This window comes from Camelus ferus, chromosome 16, assembly GCF_009834535.1.
Source record: "Camelus ferus isolate YT-003-E chromosome 16, BCGSAC_Cfer_1.0, whole genome shotgun sequence".
In the NCBI taxonomy this organism is placed as follows: domain Eukaryota; kingdom Metazoa; phylum Chordata; class Mammalia; order Artiodactyla; family Camelidae; genus Camelus; species Camelus ferus.
This window is the reverse complement of record NC_045711.1, coordinates 14,693,233-14,708,421: the sequence shown is the minus strand read 5'-3', so window position 1 is coordinate 14,708,421 and position 15,189 is coordinate 14,693,233. Positions and strand designations below refer to the sequence as shown.

The 15,189-nt window shown below is 50.5% G+C and overlaps 1 protein-coding gene across 1 annotated transcript in view; it reads right to left on the bottom strand.

Moving 5' to 3' along the window:
• Nucleotides 1-15,189, bottom strand: part of SHISA6 (shisa family member 6) — a 378,159-nt gene that overhangs the window by 105,961 nt on the left and 257,009 nt on the right. Inside the window, exon 12 of the mRNA XM_032498808.1 lies at nucleotides 11,329-11,424. Coding sequence (XP_032354699.1) covers nucleotides 11,329-11,424 — 96 coding nt within the window. The remainder of the gene's footprint in view (nucleotides 1-11,328; nucleotides 11,425-15,189) is intronic.

Genomic DNA, 15,189 nt, shown 5'->3' with positions numbered 1-15,189 from the left:
AGTTCTCTTTCAGCCCTTCCTCTTCACCAGGGAGATGCGGCAGGGTGCCAATGTCAAAGGATAGGAGGCTGTGAGGCAGCCAATCCAGAAACCTCCAGGCAGAGGACCACGGTTCTCTCCACAGGGTGCAGTTACCAGCACCAAGTATTTGTCTGACCCTGACCCAAAGAAAGGGCCCAGAGGAAGGTGCCTTTGGCACCTTCCAAACACCACCGCTCCTCATTGCCTCACTAGGGGCCTGTCTCACTGCCCAGCCTGCAGTTTCCACCCAGAAGGGACACATCCCACACTGTCTGGTTGGCTCTCCTTCCCTCCTAGTGCAAGAAGAAAACATTTCTTTGCTCTCTTGAAGTTTGGCACGTCTGTGTGACTCGCTCTGGCCAATGACACAAGTGGCAGTCACAGTGCATCACACAGGCACGGGGACATCTAAGAGCTGGTGGGCTGCTTGTCCCCTCCCACGTTAGCTGAGGAGGTGAGTATTTTAACTGTATAAAGTGTAGGAAGTCCCGGAACATCAGGACTAGGAGGCATCCTGCAGAAAGGTTTACAGGTAGGGAGGCGCGGGCTCAGAGAGGCAAAGCAATCTGCCCGAGACCACGTTCACCTGCAACAATGTCTCAGGTCTCTACACTCCCAGTTTACTGTTGTTTCAATTCATTCATTCATCCATTCCTTCAATCATGGGCAAACACCCACCAACCATCACATGCTGTGCCCTGTGCTAAGCCCCATGGAAGGCAGTGGCAGACATCCCCAGGCGTGGTCCGAGCTCACAGAGTGAGCGGCAAAGACAGGCATTAGGCAAGAAATTACAAGAGTTAAAAATAGTTTTTTGAAGACCATGGGAAAAGAAATATCAAGGGTACAATTAGGAAATACAAGTGTTAAGAGATTTGACATGTGCCTAAACTTCCCAACAATTCGGACAAACAAACAAAAGAGATAAAAATATTTTTAAAAAAGGAAGAAGAAAATATAATGGAAGCTCTAATTTCCATTTGAAAGCCAAGGAAGATTTACTTAGAGAAGGGAAATTCAGGTATGAACTATGAACAGTCTGCTGTTAACCCAGGAAAATCCGCCTCTCTCCAGCATTTATCCAGAGGGTCTTATTAACCCTCAATGCTCTGATTTGGACAAAGAAGCTGAGGCTGGACACACTGAAACCGTCAACACTGCAAGTCAGAAAATCCACGCTGGGGCCACGGCTGAGTCTCCACGGAGCCCTGAATCCAAGCCCCACGTGACTCCTTTCAGCAGTGCTGTCTGACTCACCAGGAGTCACGCAGGAGAGGAGGCTCCTGGGGGCGTGAACAGAGCCCAGGGAGCTGACCATACGTTTGCTACGTCCATGTCTGCCTGGGGAGTCACCTCACACAGAGGCCTGCTTTTTGTGTGTTTCTTTTGCTTCTGAGTTTTATTCTTAAAGACAGAAGAGGAGAAAGGAGGAGGAGGAGGTGGGTAGTGATCATCAACTCGAATTTTGACCTCAGCCTGTGTTGTGTGCCTGGGAGGATTCAGGACACTGCCTCCAACCCACCTTTCTAGCTTCCTGTATCCCCTACAGGTGTGTCATGGCCCCATCACCTTCCTGCACCCCACTGTGGGTGTCTTACGCCATCTGCCTTTGTTCCAGAGGCACCAATGCCCCAGGTGCACCCCCTGCCCCACTCTGGGCTCCTGTTCTTCCTGCCCCGCAAGGACCAGCTCTACTCCAGCCTCCCACGGGAGGCCTTTTAGGACTCCACCATTCAGAGGCGGTGTTTTCCCCTTTCAAACCCCCTCCGCTCTTCTCAGGACCTGCTTCACGGCACTGCTCATTTGCTTGGCAGGAATCTCACTGCCGGGTTCTTGAAGGCAGGTGATGTTTCACTTATCTTTGCTCAACTAATACTTAAGTTTCATGGAAGGAGATAAATCCCCGTGACTCCGGCATCTGGGCCAGGCCACTGGAGTCTTGGGAGGCCCCTGTGCCTCACCCCTTAGAGTTCAGGTATTCGCCCTCGAATTCCCTCCCTCCCCAGCTGCGGGACAACCTGGCCGCGAGCATGCCGGGTATCAAGTAAGACTTCATGGCAACTGAATCTCGGAAATAGAAGTGACCTTGAAGACCACCGAGGGGCCCACGACTTAAAGCAAAAATTCTTCTACAGCAGTGCTTCTGAAACTTGACCATGCGTATGAATCAGCTGGAGATCTTGCTAAAAGGTAGATTCTGGTTCCACAGTTCAGGGGGTGGGGACCCAAGAGTCTGCATTTCTAAGCAGCCCCCAGGGAGCCCCTGCTGCCGGCCTGAGCATTAGCCCTTGAGCTGCATCACCTACAGCACCCACACCACAGACAACACGACCTCAACCATCACCTGAGTGCTTGGTGCTCTGTGTGTATCCTGTTACCTTGTACAATTGCCACAACAGCCCCTGGGGCAGGTGGCACTGTCACCTTATTTATAGATGAAAGTCACAGAGGTCAAGGTGACACAGCCAGCAAGTGGTAGAGCCGGGAGTGAACCAGCACGTCTAACCCCGGTGATCCACTGTTTCTCACCATTTTTCTTCTTCCGCAACCATCTGATGAGGGATGTTTACATCACTGTTTGGAGGGCGTAAGACTGGGGCTGAGGCCATGGCTCCAGGCAGGAAGGGCTGGGATTCCTTGGTTCTGCCAAATGCATCATCTGCATAAAAGCAGAGTCACAGAGGTACGTGGTGATGCTCCAGAGAGCGGAGCGCTGAGAACCCGAGAGCACCCATTGTCTGTCCCACTTCCAGGCCACCGCGACATCCTGGCAACTGTCGATCGAGATGCCATCTTCTCCCTGCCACTGATTCCTGTTGGCAGAAATGACATTCCCGCCAGCTTTCCGGGACTTGACCGCCTCACAGCTTCACTGTCAGGATTTGTGAGACTCTTGGCGTGAGCAGCTGAGAATGAGGGACGCCAACGCCAAGGGCTGGCTCCTGGGAAGGGGAGACTCCTGACTTGGATGACCGGTCAGTGCCAAGACGAAACTGTACTGGCCGCAGACCTGCCCCTGGGGCCGACTTGAGCAGTGGGTCACGGCAAGAGAAAAGCTAGGACCTGGCACCAGCAAGAGACTGAAAAATAAGAACGCAGCCGGGAGTTGCTAGACCTCCACCTGGGCAAGCCAGCCTTTGTGAAAACAGAAGAACCTGATCCTCTACCTTCTCCCAATGAGGATTTAAAGAGACATGGAGATTCAGGGCGCTAAAGGCATCTTGTATACCTCCTCCTCCTGCTTGAGCAGAAAAGGAGGTCAGGCTGGCAGGAGCTGGGGAGTGAGGGATATTTCCCTGAACCCAGTGTACCAAAGAGACTTCTCTCTTGCCCCCCTGGTGGAGCCTATAGGAGATCTATGCACCCGCATTACTTCTCCTGTGACAAGAACATATATGCACCCTCCAGGTGAGAGTAGACACCTCCCAAGGCACAGAGACTTACAGTGCGTCCTGACCCTTCTCCTTTACCCTGTACCATCTCTCCTCTCCTTACACCAGCCCAGAAGACTGTCCCTGTGGACTGGCCTGGCATCCTATGTGAGCCAATGGTAGCAGGCCCACAAACCAACATTCAACAGGGACATGTGTGGTCCAGGACTCAGCAAATGGCCTGATGGATGGGAATTTTTCTCTGTGCCACCATTTACCAAGGTGATTTCAGTTGGGTGACACTTTCGACCCAAGCACTGCTTTTAAAATGAAGTGAGCCAAAGAAGGATGGAAAACCTGTGGACTGACTTCTTGGTGCCTTGACTGAGTCTGCCAGTGGCTCCCAGTGACACTGGGTGGTCCTGCGTTAGAGGTGGACTTGGGCATCTCAGGAAGTGAGCCCAGGGCACCATGCTCCTCAGATCGAGCGGCAAGGTTTTGACTACTGCCAGCAATAATCTAGGTGGATAGACAGCCTGGGCCAGACTAGGAGGAACATAGCACCCTTACTGCTTCCTGGAGGGTCAGGGGTGGGCTTGTTGGCAAGACCAACATGGGAAAGAGAGCTTTGTAGAAAAGCTGCCTTTGGGCAAAATGGCTGAGTTGGCAAGTGGAAGCGCCCAACTGAGAAACTCACAAAGGTATCACACTGGGTTTTGCTTTGCCTTATTTCCTTTTATCTTGCTGGAACAGCAGTTACACTGAGAAATGGATTCACTGGGTGAGCACTGAATTCAACATTCATCTCTGCTTCTGATGCAGTCGATTTTAACCAATTAGCCACCATGTGAGTTTGACTCAATTCTAACAAAATACGGTCTCACACTGATGCCACACATTTTCCTAAGTGCGGGGCTTAGCCTGTGTGTGCTGGCCTCGAGCATGTGAAGTCCCTTTGAGTAAATTCGAGTGCACTGAGTCAGTGCCCGTTTCCCGGTATTCAGCTATGAATCAGGAGTGAGTGGACCCCGTGTGTAGATCAGAACAATCAGTAGGCAGCTTAGAGTTTCGGTGCTCTCAGCCCAGAACCCAGAGTTCCTCCAGCCCCCTCCCACTCCTTCCCAGGCCCCCGGCCTACAGAGAGACACAGAAAAGAATGCTCCCAGGTGGTACTGGCTTCCCAGAGGCCAATCTCAGGCGAGCCAGGCCCAGCCTTCCTTCTCTTTGCTGTATCTCCCAGCTCACGGTTGCCATGGAGACCAGACGCCTTCTGAGCTCTGTGCTTTATCTGGAGTCCAGCCTTCGAACACCTTGGCTTAGTCAAGCCCACTCGCTCCCCTGGCTCCCCTGACTGAAAATATCCAAGCTGGATTTCTTTAGTCAGATGGCCCGCTGGTCTCCTGGCCACAAGCCACAGGGTGCTCTGAAAGTTCTCGCTCAGATCCTGGTGTGGGGGTGGCGGCCTGCGGTTCCCTAGACCCGTACTGTCTTTTCTAGAAGAGCAGATCGACTTTCAAACCCTGCATCACAGGTGGCCACGGCGGTGCCCAGACAAATCAGCTGGTGGGAGGGGTGAGCGCGGGCCCACGGGTGCAGGGGGCTCAGGCAAGCAGTGGGGCTCGGGCAAGGGGCTCGGGAGGACAGCCGAGAAGGACGGTTCTGAGGGGCGCCACCAAGCCCACGTGGAACCGGGAGGACTGAAGCAGGTCCCTGACTCGGTTCTGACTGAACTCCGCCTTCGCTCGGCCAGTCCCTCTTGCGGTCATCCCCATTGGACTCCGCCATCGCAAAAGCTTTATCCCCTCCTGCACTCTGTCTCCCACCCACTGCGCTGACCAGAAGGCTCCGCCCCTGCTCTCCACACCCTGACACCTTCCTCCTGGCGGGCGTTTTGCTCATCACTGGCTAACACCTGTGCGTTTCTGAGTGTCAGAACCGTCTTCGGCTTCGTCCCCTTCCCAGGGAGCAGGTACCAGTGGCCCAGACTCCAGGAGTCCCCCAGCCCCTCCCTCTGGACCGTGGCTGCTCCTCCCCACTTTGGGTTTGGGGGTGCCACCTCTGCCACTCTCCTCCTTGCTGACACCCCTACACCGGCATCAGGATGATCACTTTTCCAGCTTTCATCTCAGCAGCTGCTCCAACACCCCCACGCCCTTCGCAGCATTTAGGAGCCCAGAGTCTGCTGGGCAGTGGGAGTGGCCACACCCAGCCTAGGCTCGGGGAGCATTGTCTAGACGGAATGAAGCCATCTGTCCAGGTCTCTCTGCGGGGTCTGGGGTGGCCCCCACAGGGCAGCAGGTGCCAGCACCCAGGCCCTGTCTCCATCTCAGGAAGTCCCCTGGCCTCTGAGTGCCTGGAGGCTGCGCGGGCGCCAGCTCCAGGCCTCAGCATCCTCAGTCCACACCTCTGGGATGGAGATACGGGTGCGGAATATGCTCTGAAACCAGGCAGGCTGAGCCTGCTCACACATCCTCACGAGGGTGACTAACTCTCCCCAAATGCCTGGGACTGAGGGCTTGCTCAGGATGCAGGCCTTTCTGCTAAAACTGGAACAGTCCTGGGCAAACTGGGGTGGTTGGTCACCCTAACCCTCACTCACCATGGATGACCTTGCCTCCCAAGCCACACATGCCACCTGCGGGCACCTGTGGCCTTTACCTTGCCTCCCACCTGCAACACTGGCTGGATTCCGCTCCGAGCTAAGGCCAGGCCTTCCATCTGGGTGGTGGATCCCACCTGCTCTTGCCTTTTCTCGTCCTGAAATGCTCTCCCCCAACTCCTGCATAATCGATTCTCCCTTCTTTACTGGGTCACTCTTATCAGCATACAAATGCACTGTGACTTCTCCCATCTTAAAAAACAATTTCTGATCATATGGTAAATCTGTTTTTATTTTTTTGATGAATCTCCACACTGTTTTCCACAATGGCTTCACCAAACTAGATTCCCACCCCCAGTGTAGGAGGGTTCCCTTTTCTCCACACCCTCTCCAGCATTTATCATTTGTGGACTTTTTACTGACAGCCATTCTGACCAGCGTGAGGTGATACCTCATTGTAGTTTTAATTTGCATTTCTCTGATATTTAGTGAAGGAAGCCAGAAAGAGAAAGAAAAATACCATGTGATATCACTCATATGTGGAATCTTAAAAAAAAAAAAAAGACAAATGAACTTACATATAAAACAGAAACAGACTCACAGACATAGAAAACAAACTTATGGTTACCGGGGGGGAAGGGGGTGGGAAGGGATAAACTGGGAGTTCAAGATTTGCAGACACTAACTGGTATATATAAAACAGATAAACAAGTTCATACTGTACAGCACAGGGAGCTATATTCGATATCTTGTAGTAGCTCGTGGTGAAAAAGAATATGAAAACAAATATAAGTATATTCATGGATGACTGAAGCATTGTGCTGTACACCAGAAACTGACAACACTGTAAACTGACTAGACTTCAATTAAAAAAGTAATTAAGTTAAATTAAAAAAATACCAAACCAAACCAAAACAACTCCCTTTCCAGCTACTGTCCTCATTTACTGCTCTCCTTCCCTTTAAAACTCCAAAGAGTTGTCTGTACCTGCAGTCTCCTATTTCTCTTCCTCCATTCTCTGATTTTAACAAACTTTTTATAACTTTTCATTATGGAACTTTTCAAACACAGCCCCAGACAGAGAGGAGAGCCTCACGTAGATGCACATCCCAGATGACGTTCAGTCCCTCTTGCGTCCATCGGACGGACGTGCTCCCTGCCGCCCCCGCCCTGCCCCTCCCGGGCTCACAAGGACTTCCACATCACGGGCCACGCTGCGGTCACGGCTCAGGCTTCACCTCCTCTGACCTCTCTACAGCTTTTAACAGCGGATGGCTCCCTCCCGGAAACACTGATTTTTTTTTCCATTTGATTTCCAAGACATCACATTGCCTTGGTTTTCTTGTCACCTGGTTGCCTGCTCCTGACTGGTCTCCTCTGTAGGTCCCTCCTCACCTCCCCAACCTCACCTCCTCCTCTGGAGCCTCTGCTCACCTGGGGGGACACACTCACTGCCCACCCCTCCACCCACGGCTGATCTCATCCAGTGTCCGGCTTCATGTACCCGAAACCCCGACGTTTCCATCCCCAGCCAGGACAGCCTGGGTTCCTGCGGGGGAATCTGGGGGCCCCTGTCTAGTCTACAGAGAGAAGGCTTTAGGGGGATTTGGTCTCAACTCACTGCCTCTCTGCTCAGTATCCTCCTTAGTCTTGACTCCCATTTCCCCTAAGGGGTGAGCCAGCAGGAAGTCAAAGAAGAAATCGGAGCAGGGAGACATGCAGAAGTAGTTGCTCGGGAGAAGGAGGAAATAAAAGGAAAAGTAAGAGTTATAGGAAAAGGCCAGAGCACACCATTCAGTTAGAAAGTCTTGAAAAGGGGCGTCAGTATGAATCTGGTGCCCGCGAGCCTCAGGCAGTGCTGTACCACCTAGGAAGCTGGCCGATGACTGCGGGACTCCCTAGGCGAACATGCAGGGTCTCCCAACAGGAGAGGGACCGAGCAGGGGGCATTAGTGGTTCTGAGGCCCCTAGAGTCAAATCTATTCCTTCTAACATCTCACCCTCTCCAGCCTATTAACCAAAGAATATCCCCTTCGTTAGGCTTCATCTGAGAGGATTTAACTACCCATGCACCTGCAGGTCTTGAAAAGCAGGCAGATGTATATGCATCCTCACCCCCCCAACTCTGAATTTGGGGGAGTCCCCCATTGAAGCCGGGGTGTACCCTAGGATGCCTCTGGGCCCCAGAAAATGGAGCCCAAGACTAGGGGCATCCCAGCTTCCCTCGAAGGTTCTCAATGCCATTTAGAACAAACCCCATCTGTGTTTGGTTCTGGGACAATCAGAGTCTAATGGGTTCAGTTCAGCGACGAGGTCGGTAGGGCAGGGTCACCTTCTAAAACACGTGTTAGCGACCCCACTCGTACTGAGAGTCACAGTGGGGCCACACGATGCCAAGGTGCCCCCAGGAGGCAGGAGACACGTGTAGGAAACAGGGAAGAAAGGAATAGAGGAAGAGGGACCAGAAAGAAAATGACTGGAGTTGAAGCAAAAATGAATAGATAAAAGGAAGAGACTGAAACACACACGACAGGGAATGGCCCCTGGTTAGATGGCTCCCCGACCATGAGGCCTTTACACGGGACGGGTTTACTTCTAGGCACCGCTCAGAGCTGAGTTTGGTTAGCTCTGCAGGAGGGGAGGGTGGAGCATGGCCCTTTTCCAGGGAGCTATGCTGTGCAGGGATAAAGGCCCTGATACTGGACAGCCAGCCCCTCTTCCAAAGCCCCACCCCTACCCCAGTCTCTTTGCTAATGAAACTTTAGTTATTATCCAAGTAGGAAAATACACACAGGGTACGTTCCTGGAAAGAGGAGGTTTCAGAGGCCCTGGATGGACAGGAGTGGAGAAGAGGACCTGGTGAGGGTGAGGGTGAGGGACCGGGGCACAGGCCGTGCATGCACAGCACAAGTAAAGACAGGGAAGTAATAAGCAGAGGCCTCAGCAAAGCCTCCACACACACGGGCAGGACAGAGTCTCCTAGAAGCTTAGGTGACGGTGACCAAAAGGATAGACAGGGTTAGGGGATGACCTGTGCATTGCTCTGACGAAGGTCTAGTTCATCAGAAAGCAGCCTTACAGTCACCACCTGATAAATCTATGATCAGGGTCCCCTGTGGCTCTGATCCCACCTCCTTCTCCTCATCCTCCTCTAGCCTGCTTCACACATGGGCCTCGTTCCTATTTCTTGGCCTACAAGAAGCCTTCTAAGGCTGGGCCTTCCTGGTGCCCCCGCCTGGGATGCAGGTCTCTGCTCAATCGCCCCCTTATCTGAGAGGTCCTCCTTGACAAGAGGGCTTCCTGCCCCAGAGCTCCCCGTGCCCTCACCTGCTTTAGGCCTTCTCCCTGCACTTATCATCAAGGATTCATTTTCTCTGCTTCCCCTGATTGCAACATGAGTTCCACGAGGCTGGATTCTATCTTGTTTACTTCTGAATATCGCTTAGCACATAGCGGGTCTCATGAAATATTTGTTGAATGAATGTGTGAGCCAAAATCCACAATAACATTTATAATATATTTATAAAGAGTTTTATTGATTGAACTGTTGGGTGTTTCAGGTTGGACCAGCTACCAGGGGCAAGGGGTAAGGGTGGAAAAGCTCTTCAGTTGAGAAGCCTATGTTCTGTTGGAAAGATCTTGATTTATAGCTCTGCCCCACGGGGTCTGGGGCTGCGGTGGCCAGCCTCCAAAGTGGCCCTCAATGATCCTAGGCACTTGACATCCACACCCTTGTGTGGTCCCCTCTCTCCCATCCTGAACCTGACTGCCTTGTGTCACTGATAAAAACTTGTGACAAGGACTGTGTGTAACTCATGGGCTTGGTCATAGAAGACATTGTGGCATCTGTCTTTTTCTTTCTTGGATGACTCATTCTGAGGAAGCCCAGCCACCGTGCTGTGAGGACACTCAAGCAGCCATGGAGGGAACGACACAGGGAGGAACTGAGGCCTCCTGCCAACAGCCAGCACCATGTGGGTGTGCCATCTTGGAAGCAAGTCCTCCAGCCCCAGTCAAGCCTTCAGGTGATGCAGCCCCAGCTGACACCTTGAATGTAACCTCTTGAGAGACCCCCAAACCAGAAGCACCAGCCCAGCTGCTCCAGGATTCCTGCCCCACAAAAACTATGTGAGATAATAAATGTTTATTATTGATTGAAAATGCTGCATTTTAGAGTAATTCGTTTCACAGTGATAGGTAATTATCACGAAGGGGATGACATGGGGTTCGTATAGCCCAGGCTTGAGTTGATATGAGTATGTCTAGAATTGTGTCTTTCACGGGTTGACTGTGTGGCCCGTCTCCCCTTTCAGAGCCCTCTGGTCCCAGTTTGATTCTGCAGTTCTTAGTCGCCACAAATGCCACCTGTATCCTCAATAAACTTTATTTAGACACAAATAGACACAACAGAAAATACATACACAGATACAGTTTTTTTTTTCTCTATAGGATGAACAAACATCACATAGGGAATTTAAAAATTGGGTGCAGGGAATGTAAGAAAAAAATCGCAAAGTTCCTTGTTCACTCACACTTAAAACAGACACATAGTTTGGAGGAAGACAGGGAAATACCATCCCTACAACAGAATTCACAGTTGGTCTGTAACAGTACACAGGTGTTAGGAAGGTAATCCAAGGGGCTAGGGAGCCGGGTACTCTTGATAGGACAGAAGGCTCACAACACTAGTAGAACTTTGTTTGAACAAAAGACAGAATTGAGGAGTCCACACCCCCTGCACAGATGCTCTGCAAGCTGTCGGCTAGGTCATAAAGCAGCTCAGCAGAAATGCCACATTAGCTTTCATCCCGTGGCTCGAAGGTCTGCATAACCTCTCCCTTCGTGTCCCCAGCACGGAGAGTTTACGTAGACACACTTAGGACGCTGAAACTCTCGACATGCAAGCTGGCTTCGAAACCCACAGAGCAAGAACATTGACATCGGTTTATAAAACGTGGCTTTAAAACGGAAAAGGAATAATAGCCAAGAGGAGAACGAACACTCTGGAAACACTGCCACATCCGCCGGCAGTGTTTCTCAGCACGCGCCCGTGGTCCCCTCCCACGGGGAGCCACCGGCCTCCATGTCCTGCTCCACGCACGCACGGGCGTGGCAGGATGCATGCCTCTTGGAAGTCTATTATTGCCTTCTAAAGTCACACCTGTGACCTCCTGGTCACTCCTGACAGAAGCCACGCATGTCACCAGGATAGGCCGTCATGGAACCACCCCACTTATCCTGTCCCGGACCAGCCTCTGGTCCACACCATCTTCGCATTTCAGATTGGGGTTCCCTAGGCAACCTCTGTATTTTAGTAAAAAATGGTTTCCACTGTACCCTTCGTGTGTCCTCTTCCTAACGTGACAAATCCAGAGGAGATGAAGTTATGGAGATCAGGTCCTCCACTTCGGTAAGCATCCTTCCCATAATGTCCTGCAAGAAGATGGGCAGAATTACCTGGCACGGCCACGACACCAACAAGAAGACCAACACTGCAGCTCCAGCTCACCCAGCAACGGCGGTGAGCTTAATCGCAAACCAGCAGCTAGGTCAGAAGGTGGAAGCAATCAAGGAAAAAAATATATATAATATTTTATAAATTTATATATTATATATTATACATATATAAAGTATGTATATAAAGTATGTAGTATATATTCTATGTATTATATATACTTTATATGTTACCATTTATATACATACACACATATGTGTATATATACATATATATACACACATACACATACACACACATATATTACTGTGCAACGAAGAAAGTTCTGGGAAGGTTATGTTGAAAGCAGGGGGGCGGGTAGGGGGCTTGACTTTGGCATTTCTGACTGATAACATCAGAACGTCTATTGTCTGACAGTCCTTTCCTTTGTCTCAGCTTCCTTCTTTTCCTTGCCTTATTGTCTTCTTTCTTCCCCAGGTGTAGAAGTGAGGGTTTTCTGCTCTATATATGGGTATGTTTATGAATCATACCTCATCCCGTGGGACTGTATAGCCTTGGTTTTTTGGGGGGGGTAATTAAATTTATTTTTAAAAAATTTTTAAAGGAGGTACTGGGACTTGAACCCAGGACCTTGTGCATGCTGAGCACGCCCTCTACCACGGAGCTCCCCCCGCCCCCCAGGACTGTGTTGCCTTGAGGCTTAGGAGAACTCCAACATCCGCTGGGGCTGTCAGGTAGAGTGGTGGCTACAAAACACTGGGCAAATATTTACAAGCTTTCTTCTCTCGACTTTCTGCAATAAGATCGTACCCCTTGTCAGCCTAGTCTCGCTGTCTACTTGTGGGGCTGGGATGAGGAAAAGTCCAAGGACAGATTAGGACCCTGGGACAAGACGTTCAAAAAGAGAGTTAACGCTCTGCTTTTGATGTTTGAAGTAGGATTTCCCAAGCCACCTGAAATGCAGGCATTGCAAAGAAAGCAAAGGCCTCTCTATGTGCCATCTCGAAGTCTGCACGTAGGAAAAATGGAGAAAAGCCGTATTTTTGTCATGTTGCCGAAAAAGCATATAGAAAGCTATATTTACAATTATAACATCGTGCAGCGCTACCTAAGACGTAATGCTAAGTAAAAAAGTAGGCAGAAAATGCTATATTGAATATGATCACAATGCTGTAAAATAATTCAAACCACTGCACTAAAAAAACAAAAAAACAAAACGGAAAGAAGACACACCTGCTGCTGAGTACCGACTGCCCTTGGATAGATGCAACATAAGGCTTATTTTTTCTCTCCTTTCAATTTTACTGCCTTTTCCAAGTATTTTTTTCCTATAATGAGTCTGTAATTTTTATAACATAAATAGGTAAAATACACGTCTAATGCAAAATGTAAGGTAAATGTAAAGACGACCTGAATCACATATTTTTTTCTTAGCGGGTCACTCTCTGCATTAGTAGGTGGAGAAACTGCGTGAGTGTCAGAATCATCTGGAAGCTTTTAAAACTACAGATGCCCAGGCACTACTCCCGGGATTCTGATTCAGTTGGTCAGGGGACGTTCAGGAGGTCCCTCTAGCTGGTTCTAATGTGCCGCCAGCAAGGAGAGCCACTGCCCCAGAGTAAACGGGTAAACGACTGAGTCCAGTTGGTTCCAGTGGGTGCAATGGATGTTTGCCGGGCGTTCAGCATCCCCCACTGTTTAAGTTCTGGGCTCCAGCGTTCCTCCTCTGAAGGGTGGAGTCTGGCTGGCCCCATTCCTTCCTTCCTTCAGAGATCAGAGGTTCTCAAACCTGAGCGCGCATCAGGAAAAACCAGGCAGGCGGGTTAAAACCTAGACCGCTGGGCCCCACCCCCAGAGTTTCTGAGCCAGTAGATCTGGATGAGGCTCCAGATTCTGCATGTCTGCCAGGTTGCCTGGTGATGCTGATGCTGCCAAGCCCGGGGACCAGGCTCTGAGAACTGTGATCCCAGTGCATCGGGGACAGAAGAGAACTTCCTCGCTGCTTCCCTCCTGCCCTCCACTGTGGGATAAACACCTCATACCTCAGGGCATGCAACTTTCCACGAGAAAACTCTCCTGCTGTAAACTACTGTAGTCAAAACCCAGAATTTTATAGACTAGAATTATTGGAGCTGAACTAAGAGGCTTCTGCTCATATCTCATGCCATGACCCAGCTCCAGAAACTGAACTCTTGGACCTGGGAAAATGCAGCTTCATCGGGGGATGAAGGAGTGAGGGACAATAGGTGTGTGGAGGGGTGCACTTCTAGCCCCAGGGACCGGGGACCCCTATCCTGTAACGTGGTCACTTCCCCCATCACTCCTCCCAACAATAGAAGAGTAAGAAAAAGAAGTCACAATTCAGAACTCTCATAAATTTGAACCTCATTAATTCAGAACCTCTGATACATCCTGCAGGATTTGGGTTGGTTTATTTCCGGGCTCCTTATAAATAAAATTTCGATACACAAATCAATACTGAGAAAGATGGAACATAAAACAGTGCCTGTGCTACTTCAGATCACTCATATCTGTCAGCGGGAACAAGGTCCCTCAGGGCTGAGTGCTGACCTAGTGCTCTGGGGCTCTGCTTGACTGACAGCCAACTGAATCACCTGATCACCCACTACGCGCCAGGCAGAGGGACAGGGCCTCTGAAAACATGGCTTAATTTGTCTGATGTAACAGCGAACATTCTGTAGTATTATGCAGTTTACAGAGATCATTCATATAAACTAACATTTTCATCACTACTGCATAGTAATTATGTTATTATTACTTCCCCATTTTATTGATGTTAAAACTGAGGCCAAGGGTGTGAAGTTGGAAGCCGGCACTAGCCGCCTGGTCTTCTGACTCCAAACCTCACGTCCATGCTGTCCTGCACACGTGGCTTCGTTTACTCCTCATAAGAGCCCTGTGAGAAAGGGTCACTTCCCCAAGTTGACGGAGCTAGTCCCAGAGCTAGTCAGTGGTAGACTCTGGATCCCAGGCAGGTTGACCTGCCTCTCAATCCACCATCTTTCTCCATCTCTCACCCTCGCCAGTTTAGTTGTGACTGAGCTGAAACTTTATCCAGGACCACAGGGAAACATTAAGCCAGGAGAAGTCCCACCTGTGATTCACATGTTCACAGACGTTGGATCTCAGATGGGTGGAGCTTCACATACTGAGGTTCTGAGGTGGGAAAAGGAAAGACAGGTGGAGGGACAATGAGGCGGGACCAGGAGCATGTGACAGGCATCAGGAATGCTATAGTCCAACTGTTCTGGAAAACACTGAGTTCAATGAAATGAAAAGTAAACATGAAAAGCAAATCTAGAGACCTGTCAGTGGGCACCCAGCTCTCCAAGAGGCCTTTAGACTGTTCAGAGGCACCTCACGAGACAGCTGGAGAAGGCATGGTGGGAGTTTCGGCTTTTGTCTGAGCCGCGGTCCTCAAGCCTGAGTTCATCAGACTCCCCTGGGCGGCGTACGGATGGCCCGGCCCCAGCCCCGGGACTCAGTAGGCCAGAGGTGAGGCCTGGTCATTTCCGTTTCTAACAAGTTCCCAGGTGATGCTAATGGTGGCCACAAGTCCAGGGGCCAGACTTCGTGATCACTGTGTCTGAGAGAACTATGGACACGTCAGTCTTCAATTAGATCCAGGCCAGCACTAGGAGGTCAAGGTCTAGAATGATTTGCATTCTCTGTACCCTCCGAAGGATCAACCAGTGCCTTCAAGGGCAGCATAAAGGAATGGT